Genomic DNA, 17,443 nt, shown 5'->3' on the forward strand with positions numbered 1-17,443 from the left:
GTTTTCTAATAATTTGATAAATTTAATAATTTTAATAATTTGATTATTGAAATGTTGATTTAACTATAATTCCATGATTACCTTTTCCTCTATTTTCGCCTAATTTATTTTTACTTATTAAGTTAAAAATTGATATTTAATTTTTTATTTAAAAATTAAACTAAAAAATATTTTTTATTTTCTGTAAAATTTAAACTTAAATCTGTAAATTTATTTTAAAATCTATTTTTATTAATTTTAGATTGTCTAAATCAAAATCGGATTAAATATTCAAATTTACTAAAGTTTACTTTCAATATATTAAAATATTTAAATAAATTTTTAAAAGATAAATATATGAATCATTATGCGACATCAATGATAAAAAGGGAGTGTTTTCTTTCTAAAAATTTATATTCGAATAATTATATCTACATAATTTATGTAAGACCATTGTCAGTTAAAAAAATTAATTAATTTTAACTAAATATTGTAAATATAATTTCAAGTCGTCAATTTAAACCACTATATTTTATCAATATCAAAATTAATTAATTAATTTAACAATTTAAACTAATGGTGTTAGATTCTAAATTTTAAACTAATAAAGAGACTAAAACCATAATTAAACCATCATAATTTTGCTTAAAAGACCACGTCAGCCTCTTATTTTCCTAGTCGTGCGGGGGCCACTAAAACATAAAAAGCCAAGTCACGGGGGACAGGGGCGGTGATAATGAAGTGTAGGTTGTTTGCTTCTGTTGGGACCCAAGAAAAGGAAAGAAAAATATTATAAGTGATAATAGTTAGTTAAGGGTAAACTATAAATTTTATCATTAAACTTTATTATGTCTCTTATTTTATTTAATGAACTTTAAAAAATATTAATTTTTTCACTAAACTTAATATATTAAATGTTTTTTGTCACTCTGTCGTTAAATAATTAACGACTTTAAAACGATATCATTTTAAAAAAAATAAAGTTTTCACAAACGATGTCATTTTGCATCTATATAAAAGCACATTCATAACAATGTTAGTGAAGAAATGGTTAAATCATAAAAAAAACTATTGTATAAAGTTTAGTGAATAAAATAAAAAGATTTAAAGTATAATGAGTGTATTAGGAGAGACATTAAATTTTAGTTATCAAATTTGTAGTTTACCCTTTTGCTAATAGAAAATGATGTGTTCAAAATAACCGTGGTGATATGACGTTTTATGGGTAAAGTACAACATTAGTCACCCGAATTTTCAAAAAAGAAAGAAAGAAAAGAAAAGAACCCTATTGTAACACCTTATCTCGAATACGAGGTAGAAGTGTCACATCAAGTGTATAAAATATCTACGATTGAAATTCGATAAAATTTTGTTTCATTTAAAATCGACATTTAAATAAGTAATTGCAATTTAAAACTATAATATAAAGTATTTAAAATGCGATTCATTTATCACAAAATCAAAAGAGTTCAAACAAGTTCAAATCAGAGCATCAAAATAAAACTATATACATGTCAACTATGAATATCAAAATCATTGAGAAAAGGTCATATTGATTTTGGATATCATAAAGGGTCTTCAAAATGTAAGATGTCTAACCTGATTCCTTACTTCTTTGGTTTTGCTTTACGTACGTGTGAACCAATCATATGTTAAGTTTTTCCACTTAGTGAGACGACATCATAAAATAAAGAAAGTGTTTAACAAATATAATTAATCATATCAATAGAATTTTACTGGAATAAAACATATACAATTTACATCAAGCAAATATTCGAATTAAAAACAACATTATAAGAATTTTCATAAATCATTCGTACTAAAATTATTTTCAAACTTATACATTTCCATTTAAAAAAAAAACATTTCCAGATTAGATCATTACTTTGCCCACTGTATTATCATGAGAATATGCGATACGCGAGTCAGATAACGAGTGAACGTGCTATATACAAATTTATTGTCAGAACAACTTGCACCAAGTCACTCCACCTCGTGTACCACTAAGGCACCTAAGCTAGACCCCGAGTAACCCATTTTGGTGCCATATAATGCACATATAAAGCTTATCAAAAACATCGAATCACTCCACCTCGTGCACCACTAGGGTATGCGGAGTCAACCATGGGTGATCCACACTGGTGCCATATCACAAACATATTCAGATTCACTCCACCTCATGGCATGCCATTGTACACTAACTCTCATTTTCATACAATGGGCTTATTAAAACCATATACTATTTTACACATAAAATAACCAGACATTCGAATAAAATAAAATCTCATAAATATTGTATTGGATAGTTCATACCCAACTCAAACATATATTATGTAATAAAACAACTTAATAAAATACATGCTCAAATACTACTTTAAAAACCTTTTTAATAAAAACGATCGAGATTAACTCATCGCTAGTCGTCCTCGTATTATCTATTATAAAAGAAAGTTTCGTCACACTCTTATATAGCCTCACTACTCTTTAATGTTATTTTCATTGTATTCTCGTACTTAATCCTTTTCCTTTAGTTCGCTTGGTATTTGTTTTCGATCATGATATACACGGCATCGATTTCTCGACATATACAATTTCAAATACAAATTAGTACTTCGACTAATATAATAATCATATGAATAAAACTAATTTCTCTCCCTTAATTTAAATCAACTTTATTTCATTTAACATTTCATCCTTTATCCAATATACTTTAATTCGATACTTTCATCATTTCACCATCAAACTTTCTTTAAACTTTCAATTGAGTCCTAAACCTATAAAGTCTTCCAAATCAGTCTAATTTACTGTTCTACACTAAATTTCAGCATAGGACCTTAATTTGCCAACAATTGCACATTAACCCTTCCATTTATCATATTAAGCGAAAAGGTCCTCAAAGTCTAACAAAGCTCCAATTTGGTTCCAAACATCATTTCAAGCACTTAGAATTATTTATACATTCAATCCAAACCATTAGGAAATTTTGTAATTCTTCCTTGGGCCGAAACTTTGCAACATTTCTCCTAATGGTCTCCTATTTGATTTAATCACAATTTAGTCATCAACACGTCATTCCCAATCCATTCGAATCAAATTTAAAGCAAAACAAATCAATGGAGGAGCTGAACAATAAAAAGGTATTTGTTGTGCTGGATGATGTTAGTGACCCGGGCCACACAGATTTCTTGGGTGTTAGACATTTTGGTTGTGGAAGTAAAATCATTTTAACATCTAGGGATAGACAAGTACTTAAGAATGGGGGAGCTGACAAAATACACGAAGTAGACAAGTTAAACAAGAACGACTGTCTTCAACTTTTTTCTACAATTGCATTTAAGCAGTCGAATCCCGTTGCTGATTTTCGAGATCTATCAAACAAGTTTGTGGAGCAAGCCCAAGGCAGTCCACTTGCTCTTAAAGTTTTGGGTTCTAAAATGTATACAAAGTCTAAAAGGGAGTGGGAAGACGAGGTGACTAAACTAAAGGGATATGCTGAACCGAAATTTTCACAGATTTTGAAGAGTAGCTTTGAAGGGCTAGATGAGTTAGTAAAGAATATATTCCTTGATATTGCAACCTTCTTTAAAGGGGAACCCTAGAAAGATGTAGAAGAAATTCTTAAAATTTTTACTTCTTGTTATAAGGTTGGTGTGAGTGGAATAAACAACTTGGTAGACAAATGCCTACTTAACACCTTGCATTCTTATTATATTAACATGCATGATATGTTGGAAGAGATGGGGAAGGACATTGTTCGTCGACAATCTAGAGATCCTGGACAACGTAGTAGGTTATGGATTTCTAAAGATGTATCAAGTACACAAATATAATAAAGTGTGAATTGTATTTATTTTTTACTCAAATATAATTATTTTTATTTTTTTAAAAGAATTATTTAATAAAAGGGTAAAATACACAAATGGTCCACCGATTATATATAGGATACTATTCTGTTGAGTCCTCGATTATGGGGAGCTGCTTTGCTGAGTCCATCAACTATTAAAAGTTACAAAACGGTGACTCGACTATTCATTATGTTCCAAACTCGTCATTTTTCGTTAATGATTGTTTGAGTTGGACTTTAACATACTGACTGAGATATGATGGTCATTTGAAATATTAAAGTTAGAAAATAATCCCCGACTATGGGGAGTTGCTTTGTTGAGTCCCTCGATTATTAAACGATGGCCCGACTATTCATTATGTTCCAAACTTATCAATTTTAGTTAACAATTGTTTGAGGCGGACATTATAATAGTCATTTGAGTTTATGAGATTAGATTTTATCATATTTCAGTTAACAACCAGCAGGTTAACGTCCAGCTCAAACTGTCGTTAATTTGTTAACGGAAAAGGATGAGTTTGAAATATAATGAATAGTCGGGTCACCATTTTGTAACTTTTAAAAATCGATGGACTCAACAAAGCAACTCCCTATAGTCGGGAGATTATTTTGTAACTTTTAATAATCGGGGGACTCAACAAAACAATATCCTATAGTTAGGGGGACCAATTGTGTTCTTTACCCTTAATAAAATGCCCATAAATTTCTCTATGCTAATATTTGATAAATTGTTTGTGTCAGGGGACTGATCTTATTGTAGTAATAAAGTTATACATGACTCAAAATGATAACTTACATTTATGTTCTACCATTTTTGAGAAGATGCATAATCTTAAATATATTCTCTTTGGTGTTCCTCATCATATGCGAGACAGTTGGAAAGAGAAACTACGTGTAGATGGAGTTGATAATGTATCTCTTCCAGAAGAGCTAAGGTGTCTTTGTTGGGACTTTTACCCTTTCAAGTCTTTACCATCAAGTTTTAATCCGAAGAATCTTGTGGTGTTGAGATTACAACATGGCAACATGGAGCAACTTTGGAATGAAGATGGCCATCTGGTATATGCTCTCATACTTTCTTCATCCAATAGTATTTTTCTTTAGATAAAGATTATGATAGATGATATTATGAGTTAATATAATTATTTCATATTCTTATTTCGCAGGATCTTGTTAATTTAAGGGGACTTGACCTTCTGTATTGCAAGAAATTGAGGAAGATCCCTAGTCTAGCAAGGGCCATCAACCTTAAAAATCTTTACCTTCAAGGGTGTGAAAGTTTGATTGAACTTCCTTGCTTCAATCATTTGTCATCTCTTGATTGGCAGTGGTTTAAGCTTGAGGAATGTTATAGTCTCAGCAAGTTTCCAGAGCTTCCGAATAATTTTGTTTATTTGAAATTAGAAAAAACTTGAATTGAAGAAGTGCCTGATTCAATTGAGCATCTTGTCGAACTCGGAACATTGTTTATGAAGAACTCAAGGGTCAAATATGTATCAAGCAATATCTCGAAGCTGAAATCCCTTCATTGGCTGGATCTTAGTCATTGTCCTGTCACCGAATACGCAGAAATCTCGAGAAGTTTAACAGAATTAGACTTATCTGGGACTCGAATTATAGAGGTGGACTTGTCTGTCTACTCTTTAAGTGATCTTCGGTTCTTACATATGAGCAGCTCAAGTATTCAAAAGCTTGAATGCAATGTCTCCCTCTCTGGTTCAGTAGAAGTTGATGTGTCCTCACCAATCATGAGATGTAAAAGCCTTGGATCTTTGGCAGTGGATCATTGCGAGAGCCTTATCCGAGCTTCCACCGTATCTATGGTTATTGGATGCACATGGCTGCACATCGTTAGAAAATGTACCCTTCACAGATCAAAATTTATATCAATACAGTTCAGATGATGATGAGGGTGGTGGTTATGGTGTGTTTTACTTGTTATCCTCTAATTGTTTATGCTTGAATCAAGATTCGGTGACAAAAAGTTTAATGTCTAAAATTCAGTGAGCAAATTAAAAATTTGAAAGTTCGATGATGAAATAGGAGAGAGTAAAGTTCAGTGAGTAAGGGTGTAATTTACCTCACTACAACAAATTTGTTTATATATGGCATCTGAAATATCATTATCGAAACTTACATTTACGTCACTCTTTATATTGTGACGTAAAATTTAACGTCACGATGACGTCATACTAAGTGTATCATTAAATGTCAAATATGACGATATATACATTTTCGTCACGTATTATTAAATACATAGTGACATTAATGTATTACGTCACCTTAAAAATTAAATTCAATGACAATTAATTATATCATCAAATAATATAAAGCGTCACTAATAATATAATAATTTTATCGTATTAGTGATAAAAAAGTATTGTCATAATTTTTTAATAATAAATAAAAAGTGTAAAATTACAATAAATGACTTTTATAAATTACAATATACAACACAAATTTTTATAAATCACATTTAAGGACAAAACTTTTATAAATTACACTAAAAGACAAAACATTTTAGTAAAAGGACAAAAACTTTTTAAAAAATTAAAATTAAGGACAAAACTTTTTATAAATTAAAATTAAGGATAAAACCTTTTATAAATTATAATAGATACCACAACTTTTTATAAATTACATTAAAGGAGAAAGGTTCACATAAATTACAATACTAACATACATCTTTTACAAATTACAATAACGACCCATGATCAAGTTGCAACATTTAAACTATGCTAACCAGGCGACCACGATAAACCTTCTTAACGAGACAATCATCAACAAAGGACAAATCATTCATGGGCTTTAGTCAACAGCTTTCAATCCTATGTAACATGCATTGCAGGAACTCATGAGCTTCTTCGTATTGATATATATCTTTGAAAAATGATGCAATACCTAGGTCCATGAGAATCAAGGATCACCAATATGAACACACATCATTTTTGTATTTTTCTAGTCACTCCCCATACTTGAAATACACCTTTCTAAGCACATTGATAATAAATATGCCAATCTCTTACAATGACTAAAGAAATAAAGTGACTAAAATTTACTAAAAATTCAATTCTAAATGAAAATCATTCAATGTTATCACATATTATGTAACGACCAGTTAATTATAAACTAATCGAGCAACTAATTCTAACCATAATTTTTAAAATTTCGTCAATATGACCACTTAACTATTTAATTGGCTTCAATATAACATCTCGCTATTAATATTTGACGGAAGTGCTGACGTGACAGTTAATAAAATTGAATATGTATACATTTGGTCCTTAGTAGTTACATATTATTTCAATTTAGTCTTAATTTTAACAGTGCAATACATCTAATTCTTCTTAATCATGGTGAATTCGGAGAGTAGGTTTTCAAGGGGGGAAGTGTGTCGCGTTGATTGTCTTCAATCTCCCAAAATATCTCCATTTCAAAGGGCTTCGGCTTATCTTCGACGAATATGGTGAGGTTGTGGACTCTTTCATTCCCAATAAGAGAAGCAAGGGGGCAACATATTCGGTTTTGTTCATTTTTCTAATATGAAGGGTGGGAGAAGAGCTATTCATAATCTCGAAGGCTCTTATATCCAAGGCAACAAGGGTGCGAAAAATTAAGGTCTAAGGATCGGATTGATTCTCTCGAATTGAGTGGTATTTCTTTGGTTGACTTTGTTGTCGGAAATTGATAAATTGAGCCGTAAATTTGGAAAGATGCAGTTTTTTCATGCTTGTAGAAGCAACAAAACAATGGTTGTTTAGCTGATAAAGGAATGAATGTTGTGTCATTTCTTGTTCTAAGCTTGGTGGTATTTCACAGAGTTTGAGGATGGTGTGGAAATAAATCTAGAGCGAGGCTTAACTGTGAACGTTTTGGAAGGTCTAATTTGTATTGTTGAGTGTTGTGCTTGATTGAGCTTCGTGTAATGCAGTTTTCTGGCATGAAACAAGGCTTTTTGTAGAGCTATCTCAGTTGTTTACGATCAAGCAAGCTTGTGGGTTTTAATGTGATAATAAGCCGACCCACAATGTGAAACATGCAAGGTCATTAGCAAAGGATCTCATCAAGTTATTCTATGCTTCATGCAGTTGTTAGGTTGATTCGACCTGATCCGAAAAATAGGCACCCTCCATCCGAAATTCATCCCGACTCCGGTTTAGGATGATTTTTCCCTATATAAACTTAACTCGTCTTTTTAAGATAAAATCCAAAATTGATCTGACCCGATCTGAAATAAATAAATTTATAAAAAAATTAATTTTTAATAAAGATAAAATTTAATTAAAAAAATAATATATAAAGGATATTATAAAATTCTCTACATATATATGGTAGAATTTCAAGACCTCCGCTCATTTATTTTGTTGGTAAAGAGTATAAGAAAGTCGTCCCCAATGCTACAAGTCTAACGAAAACGCGTCCAGTCTCTTCCACGCACCAATAATAATGTTACTCTTTGTTTCTTACCAGAATAAAACAAGCCAAGCCAAGCTCCGCTGTTATTTTCTCTCTTTTGCTTCAATCAATACCCTTTCATGGCTTCTTCTTCCTCTTCTCCTCCAATGAAGTATCAAGTGTCTTGAGCTTTAGGGGTGAAGACACACGTCTTAACTTCACCTCTCATCTACACCAAGCTTTGAAGGGGAAGGATTTGGTGTCTTCTTCGATGAAGAAGTATTGGAAAGAGGGAGCGTATTTCACCTGCACTTCTCGAGCAATTGAAGCATCGAGACTCTCCATCATCGTTTTGTCTAAAGATTATGCTTCTTCAAAATCATGCTTGCTGAACTCTCCGATATCATGAACCGCAAGAAAACTCATGTCAAATTGTTCTTCCCATCTTTTATCATGTCGATCCCTATGACGTTCGAATTTTGGTGGCAGTTTCAAAGCATCCTTTGATGTCCATGAATCAGATAGGCCTCGTGATGAAGTGAATCGATGGAAAGCTGCCTTTGCTGAAGCCGGTAAATTAAAAGGGTGGCATATAGCTGGAGTCCAATTTGACAGTAAACTATATTTTTACTCATCTTCTTTATTTGACTTTATCTTTGGTTTAACTTTTATTTTTCTCATTATCCGCCAGATCTGAAACCGAGTACATTAATGATATTGTTGAATATGTATTAAATAAGTTGATGAATAGTTATTCTGGAAGTGCTTCTGAAGAATTTATCGGAATAGATTGTCAGAAAAAGAAGATTTTGGAGCTGATTAAGCAAAAAGACAGTCGAGTAATAGGACTCTGGGGCATGGGTGGTATTGGCAAGACCACCCTTGCTGAGTTGTTTATATGGAAGTCTCTAGCACGTTTGAAAGTTGTTACTTTCTTCAAAATGTTAGAGAGAAAATAGAAAAACAAGGAAGGAATCCGTGCGAAATGAATTTCTTTCCATACTTTTAAAGGACAAAGAAATTCGTATAGACACCCCTTCCATAGGGTACCCTTACAGAGAGGCTGAACAATAAACGAGTAATTGTTGTCCTTGACGACGTTAATGACTCAGAACAAGTAGACTGGATGGGTGTTAAACATTTTGGTGATGGAAGTAAAATCATTCTAACGTCTAGAGACAGACAAGTGCTTAAGAATGGAGGAGCTACCCAAATACATAAGGGGAAGAGTAAATAAGAATATTCTCTTCAACTTTTTCTATTACTGCATTTAAGCAGTTGAATCCTTCTGTTGATTTCTACATCTATCCTACGAGTTTGTACGGTTAGCCGATGCAGTCCACTTGCTCTTAAGATTTTGGGTGCTAAGCTATATCAAAGTCTATAGAAGAGTGGAAAAGTGAGGTGGAAAAAGTAAACAAGTTCGATGACCCAAAATTTCACACATTTTGAAGAGTAGCTTTGATGGGTTGGATAAACTACAAAGGATATATTTCTCGACGTAGTATGCTTCTTTAAGGGAATCAAAGAAGAAGTAGAAAAAATTCTAAGTTGCTTGTATAAAGGTGCTGTGAGTGGACTAAGCAGCTTGCTCGCAAGTGCCTATTTGACATCAATTCTTATGGGCGGATTTCTATGCATGATATGCTTGAAGAAATGGGTAAAGATATTGTTGATCAGAATCTAAATACCCTGAAAAGCGTAAAAGGTTGTGGAATCCAAGGACGTGTGTCCAGTGCTCAACAATAATAAGTAAGAGTTGTTTGTATTTTTATTCATTTTGCCCTTTCGTATGATGTCCTATGGTTCAGTATCACACTAGTTTATATATATATACACGCATGCTCACACACACATGTTTAATGATGTCCAATTAGTGTAAGCATTTTCCTAATATAATTGCATTTTATTTATGATTTAACTAGAATGCATGTATCTTTTTTATACTAAACTTTGGTAAATTGTTTTTTTATATTCTTCCAAATGAGTTAAAGTGTCTTCAGTGGAAGCGTTACCCCTTCAAATCTTTATCACTAAATTTTAATAAATCTTGTAGTGTTGAATTTATCAGGGGGCAATATGGAACAACTCTGGAATGAAGATTTTCAGGTATATGCTCTTATGCTTCCTTCTAGGAAAAAAATATGTATAATTAAGTATAAAAGATTTTTAAAATAAATATATTCTATTTTTTTAAAGAAGAAAATTGTTTAGTGAATTCACGATCATCAAATCTAATATTTTATAATTATATGTTATGCGATTAAGTAAATAGATAATGCTTACAAGTAATACAATTTTTATATGTTTTTGTACAGGATCTTGTTAATTTAAGAGAAATCGACGTTTCTTTTTTGCGTGAAGTTAAGGAAGATCCCTAATCTATTAGGAGCCATCAACCTCGAAAGCCTTGACTGTAAGTCGTGTAGAAGTTTGGTCCAACTTCCTGAACTCCCAAATATGTTGAATCACTTAAATTATCATTCACTGAAATAGAAGAAGTGTCCTTTTCTTCAGACCCTTCAAATAATCTTCAACGGTTGATAATGTTACATTGCAAGAGCCTCAAATTACTCTTAGAGCTTCCATCAAACCTGAAGTACTTGAATACTCATGGTTGCATATCATTAGAAAGTGTATCTTTCACTGATCGAAATTTCTATTCTTTGATGGTGAAAGACTACACAATGATATTCTCTAATTGCTTCAGCTTGAATCAAGATTCAGTCGATAACATCGAGGCAAATGCCATGCTTCAAATTCAATTCCTAGCGGAGAAATGGCACGATATGATCATCTCGATTGATCCCAAACCAATTTGTTTTTGTTTTCCGGGGAACAAAATTTCAGCAGATAGATTTGAGTATCAGTATGAATGCTTCATTAAGTTTGAGATATCCACAAGAAGGAGTGGGAGAAGATTATTAGTTTGCTATATGTCTTGTGGTCGATCTCACTGACCGCATTTGCATTGGAAATCTTCAATTTATCTGTGAATATCAACTTTTAGCCGCCAGTGGTAATGATGGCGATGGTGGTTTTAAAAGTTCGAAAGTGAATTGTTTTTGGGGGAAATTGCTTGGGATTGCAGGGGTGATCATGTTCATTCTATGTGGGAAGGATATGGTTAAAGAAGACCAGAATTATGAGGAGGCATGTTTCAATTCTACATCTCCTCTCAAATGGAGAAAACATTTCAAGTAAGAAATGTGGAGTTCATGTAATTTACGTGGATGCAGAGAGTTGCACCATTACTGATGTTATGATGTGATGAATCCAACCTCAATTTTGATTCTCAAGGAGATGCTAATACTATGGAACCCCATCACCATTCAGCTACCGAAACAAGCACAAGGAGATCAAAGCGGCACAGGGTCGAGTGATTGGAACTTAGAAATACATTTTCTTCTCCATCACATCTGATAACTGCACAAATAAATTAGTATTAGTTAATCTCTTCTTATATCATTATACAGGGCATTGATCATGTTATTGCTGGCACTAGCATCCATGTCGTTGGTCCTGATGATGATCATTGTAGTATATTTTATTTTGGTTAAATTCACGTCTTGCCCTTCTGATTTCGTAAGTTACTCAATTTAATCTTTAAATCACATGTATTAATTGTTAGGTAACCTATTTAATTTTCTTTTTCCTACAATTAGGTACAACATGTTTTTTATTAATTATTATAGTTTTACTTACATATTTTTGTGTTTCAATGAATATAAAGGCGTGCATCACAAAGTTATTTTTGTGATTTTAAAATAAAGGTAATGTTATCGTGTCGCGTTAGCTAACGTGATAATGTCCTAACTCATTGATGTTATTTTGTTAATTATTCGTGACACATATCATTCATAAACTTCTCACCATTTTTTAAGGGTAAACTACAACAAATACTATTAAACTTTAAGCCCCGACTCATTTACAGCATCTAGTATTTAATGTCAATTTAATACTAACATTTACTTTTAAGTGCAATTATCACTCCGCCGACCGAAACAATGTCGTTTTGGCGCGATTGTTTTAATGCTCAAATAACCTAAACCGATGTCGTTTTGTTTATGAAAATATACTTTCCATGTGATTCGAACTAAATAGCTTTATAACAAACACTAAAGACCCAAACACCAAGATAATTAAACAATTTATTATACTTTTAAAAAAATTAGTATATATTTTAAATAGCACGGATTAAGTACATAACAAGAATATAACCATCACCACCGTCATCAAAGATTCAACGCCCAACCCCGACGACTGTCCGGTATGATTCAGTTGATTCCCTCCAGCCTTCCCAAACCCTCTCCAACGTCTGGCTCTCCTCATTCAGCGGCCAAACATCCACTCACCCTCGCCATTACCTTCAGGCTTCAACAGCTTCACTTTCTTCAAAGCTTTGATCGATTATTTTGTGTCGGAACTAGCTTCGGAGCTTCTCGCATGTCAACTCCATAGCCATGCCGCTGACCCATCATAGTGTTCCCGCCTTACAATTTTTTAACTCAAAATATTACCCTTATCATGTTGTCAAATCCCTTACTATTGCGGTTCTTTTTCTCTTTTTCTAAAATCGAGTTCGCATTGACAAAAGCTTGATCCAATATCCTTTCAACTTTCAAGGCCGCGTTGTTCGAGCCATCCGAACAAGCGACGTTGTGATGTCGATGGTACCCGAATACAAATTCTGGCGAAATGGAGAAATCCTCCTACGAATCATCCTCTTGAAAATGGCCATTATCATCCTCAAGAAACGTGCGAATTTGAAGTAGAAATTCGATCTGGGAAATGCGATGAGACTTGGTTGAAGTCAGAGAGTACTCTATTTTCATTTGAAACCGAGGTTCCCTGCTTTCCATTATCAACACTAGCTACTCTCTATAAAAATACCATTATCAACGTTGCCCTACAAGGTTCACCTTTAATGACGCCGATGTTGTTATTCTTGTTATATAACTTAATCGGTGCTATTTAACATATATATTAATTTTGTAAAGATTATAATAAATTCTTAAGTTAGTTTGGTGGTTGGGTGTTTAGTATTACTTCATTAAGGTCTTATTTCAGGGGTCTATTGCGACCAATATAAGAGCAACGTGGACACCTCACCCTATGAAGGAAATCCGAGTGAAAGTATGGTTTTCTCTCTCATATCTGTTTAAACTCTCTGTCTGGATGGAGGTTATAGAATTCTCTTGTACTGACATCCTATGTATTGCTCTTTATGGATGTTAATATGATTTGATGATGTCCTTTGTTTTCTCTTAATACGAATGGATATTAGCACAAGTTAAGGCTAGGAAACAACTTTCATGGGACTTTCTGGTTGGATGACTGTAGGGACTGGGGAGCCGTATATGCAGCACAAAGAGATAAAAGAGGCACAGGGTACCAAGACCGATGCACAGGTGATTGAAACTTAGCAATATATTGGCTTCTCTAATGTATCTGATACCTGCACAAATAAATTATTAGTTATCATTATGCAGGGCGTTGAACATGTCATTGCTGGCACTAGTACCTATGTCGTTGTTACTGATGAGGATGTGGAAGAACTCAAAGAAGCAATCAAGGATGATATGCAATCGTTCTACATGCAGGTATCTACCCTCGGCTGTTTGGAAGCATTGCTGTAATTTCCGAGATCTCCGCAAGTTAATAGTCCTGTTTTTGGTATAGGCATAGGCCCTCCACACAAATAAGGCATAATGAAAGGAAAAAAGATTATGCTATCATTGGTTAATAAAAAAATTTACAACTTCCGAAGTTAATTGTCTATAATAGAAAATGAAGTTCTTTGATTAAATCATATAGTATAAAAAGGAAGCGTGGTTTACCAAGTAAGCGATGGTGTCCTAGCTCATTACATGTTATCTTATTAATTATTCGTGATATGCGGGTATCATTCTCAAATTTCTCGTCGTTTTTTCAAATAAGATAATGTTATTTTATTATGGTAGTCAATGTGATATTGTCCTAATTCATTGGATGTTATCATTTTAATTAATCTTGAGAGGAGGGCATCCTTCGCAAAATTTGCATTCATATAAGGATTGTATTGTAATTGTACCTAACCGTTGAATTGTTCTTTGTTTTGTTTTCTTTTTTTAACCTTTCTTCGTGGAATCTAATGCACAAATACTATTAAAAAAAAGAATTGAAGTGTAGCTGACCAAGTAAACTTGACATTGCTCTTAACCCATTCATTTGATGCAGCAATGCAATGTGTAATTAAAATGAATTTCTTTGATTAAATCATATAGTATAAAAAGGAAGCGTGGTTTACCAAGTAAACGATGGTGTCCTACCTCTTTACATTTCAAATTTCTCGTCGTTTTTTCAAATAAGATAATGTTATTTTATTATGGTAGTCAATGTGATGTTGGATGTTATCTTTTTAATTAATCTTGAGAGGAGGGCATCCTTAGCAAAATTTGCATTCATATAAGGACTATATTGTAATTGTACCTAACCGTTGAATTGTTCTTTGTTTTTCTTTTCTTTTTTTAACCTTTCTTCGTGGAATCTAAGGCACAAATACTATAAAAAGGAAGCGTGGTTTACCAAGTAAGCGATGTTTGGAAGCATCCGCAAGTTAATAGTCCTGTTAGTGGGATAGGCATAGGCCCTCCACACAAATAAGACATAATGAAAGGAAAAAAGATTATGTTATGATTGGTTAATAATAAAATTTACAACTTCCAAAGTTAATTGTCTGTAATAGAAAATGAAGTTCTTTGATTAAATCATATAGTATAAAAAGGAAGCGTGGTTTACCAAGTAAGCGATGGTGACCTCTTTACATGTTATTTTATTATGGTAGTTAATGTGATGTTGTCCTAATTTATTGGATGTTATATTTTTAATTAATATTGAGAGGAGGGCATCCTTCGCAAAATTTGCATTCATATAAGGACTATATTGTAATTGTACCTAACCGTTGAATTGTTCTTTGTTTTCTTTTCTTTTTTTAACATTTCTTCGTGGAATCTAATGCACAAATACTGATTGATGGTCATTTCATTTGATTTTATTATTATTTTATTATTATCATAATTAAATTTTACTAATATATTTTTTTTATTTTTTGTAGGATCATTTCCTCGAAGATACATATTTCCATCAATACTTTTACTACTACTACTACTATTATTATTATTATTATTATTATTATTATTATTATTATTATTTTACGAACAAGTTTTTCTCTTTATAGTGTCGTTAATTATTCTTTTCACAAAGTGAGACAATCTAATCATTTTTAAAATAAATTTAATTTGAATTTTAAAATTAATTTATTAAAAATAAAACTTTAACTCAAAAAAATTGTTTAAACTCGATTTTAAAACGTGATATTCAGACTTTGACTCGATTAATTAAAAAATAACCGTATCAACGGGGATCGGTTCAAGTGGTATGCAGGTTGATATCTTTTAAGCAAGTCTCAAGTTTGAGTCATTGTCTATGCAAAAAAATCTCATTTAGATACTCACCCAATAAAATCAAGTGTGTGACGCAAGTCGAGATCCAAAAATATTAATGTAAAAGGTCTTAAACTTAAGCATACATATAAATATATTAAAAAAAAATATAAATCAAAGGTCCAGCCCCTGATTTGTCTATAGTTCACATTTCTAAAACTTATGAATTGGTTATAGAAACTTTACAAACTTTCCAACTCAATCCAAAATTCAGAATTAATATATATTAATTATTTTAACATGATCAACTAAAGATTGTTTTTAACAGTAAAAGAGATCTTGAACATATAAATACATATACATATATATTAAAAAATAAATCTTAATATATACATATATATATATATATACATAAATTTAAAAAAATAAAAAAAACATTTAAAATTATCACTGATAAGATTTTAAATTAGTGGCATATATAAGATGTCACTAAAAAAAATTTCCACAATTTTTTGTTAATTCGTGATGCAAAATATTAAGTAACATAATCTCATGATATCTTTTAAAATTGTTATATAAAAGACAAGAGAATGTGACAAATAGTTGCTTTCGTTATGTTAAACCTATTTGTGGTACAAATAAAATGTCATTTTATATCTTAAAATATATGACGAATCAAATTGTCACAAAATACAACCTATAAGTGACAAATCTGTAACGTCACTAATACAATAATATCATTATAATAATAAATCATCGCTAATAGTTAAATTTTATTGGGGACAATTTCATAACGTCACCATTTATCTAAACGTCATTAAAGGTTTCCTACCAAAAAATCTTGAGGTAAATTTTGACTCCAAACATATAATGACGAAAATCAATGACAAATTTTAAATTTTTCATAAAAATATATCATGAATCACTAAATGTGACGAAAACGAAAAAACGTATTGTATATTTTGTGACGTGATTTGCAACGTCATATAGAAATTTCTTCATAGATTGATAAATTGTTGTAGTGCCCTAACCATAATTTTAAAATTTCGTCAATATGATCACTTAACTATTTAATTGGCTTCAATATATCCACTCACTATTAATATTTGATAATAAGCCGAACCACAATGTGAAACATGCAAGCTCAAGCATTTGTTTAGCAAAGGATCTCATCAAGTTATTCTATGCTTTATGCAATTGTTAGGTGAGCTTTTAGAATGGGTATTGTCGTGCACGTGATTCCTTTTTGCAGGAGTGATTTTGTAAGCTTGGGGTTGTATTTTGTTGGGTGATTTTGTTGTTTGGTGTTGACTCTTTTTATATTGTCTCGAGAATGTACTCTTTTTATCTTTTTAGGATTAGGGAGGTATTTAACGATACACTTTTCATCTTTTTAGGATTAGGGAGGTATTTAACGAGACACTATCCTTGACTATTGTCTTTAAAAAAAATTAGCTGACATTGCCATATGTAATGGGGTAAGGGGGAGGTAGGGTAGTAGGCTGCCCCCAACGCCAGGTTGAGAGCAGCTTCCGTGGAACACCTCTGGTAGTCATAATTATGAATTGCTCACCATGAGACTCGATCCCACGACCACAAGGTTAAGAGCCTTAAGCTCTACCAACTGAGGTAGGCAGGCAATTCGACTATTGTCTTTAAAGTTATATTAATAAAAATTATAATTGCCGAGCAAAAAAAATTTTCTTAGTTTTAATTTAATTCAAAAAAGAAAGTCATACAATTGGTTATTTTGACACATTTTGTAAGCACCAATATTTAAGTGGTCCACTAAATGATGTTA

At 32.0% G+C, this 17,443-nt stretch overlaps 1 protein-coding gene across 1 annotated transcript; it reads left to right on the forward strand.

The window, feature by feature from the left end:
* The first annotated feature begins 3,092 nt into the window (after positions 1 to 3,092).
* On the forward strand, positions 3,093 to 9,177 carry LOC120176604 (disease resistance protein RUN1-like). Its single transcript, XM_039183003.1, has 7 exons — positions 3,093 to 3,527; positions 3,624 to 3,788; positions 4,565 to 4,882; positions 4,990 to 5,211; positions 5,299 to 5,683; positions 8,740 to 8,803; positions 8,910 to 9,177. Exons 1-7 carry the CDS (start codon positions 3,093 to 3,095, stop codon positions 9,175 to 9,177), a joined length of 1,857 nt encoding a protein of 618 aa, XP_039038934.1.
* Positions 9,178 to 17,443: the final 8,266 nt, after the last annotated feature.

The sequence above is a fragment of the Hibiscus syriacus genome, unplaced genomic scaffold, assembly GCF_006381635.1.
Source record: "Hibiscus syriacus cultivar Baekdansim isolate YM2019G1 unplaced genomic scaffold, ASM638163v2 tig00112249_pilon, whole genome shotgun sequence".
Taxonomy (NCBI): domain Eukaryota; kingdom Viridiplantae; phylum Streptophyta; class Magnoliopsida; order Malvales; family Malvaceae; genus Hibiscus; species Hibiscus syriacus.

Coding starts and splice junctions, on each gene's coding strand:
- LOC120176604 (XM_039183003.1), top strand. CDS start 3,093: ATGGAGGAGCTGAACAATAAAAAGGTATTTGTTGTGCTGGATGATGTT. Junction 4,883..4,989: donor GGAATGAAGATGGCCATCTG/GTATATGCTCTC, acceptor CTTATTTCGCAG/GATCTTGTTAATTTAAGGGG. Junction 5,684..8,739: donor GCTGCACATCGTTAGAAAAT/GTACCCTTCACA, acceptor TCCATGAATCAG/ATAGGCCTCGTGATGAAGTG.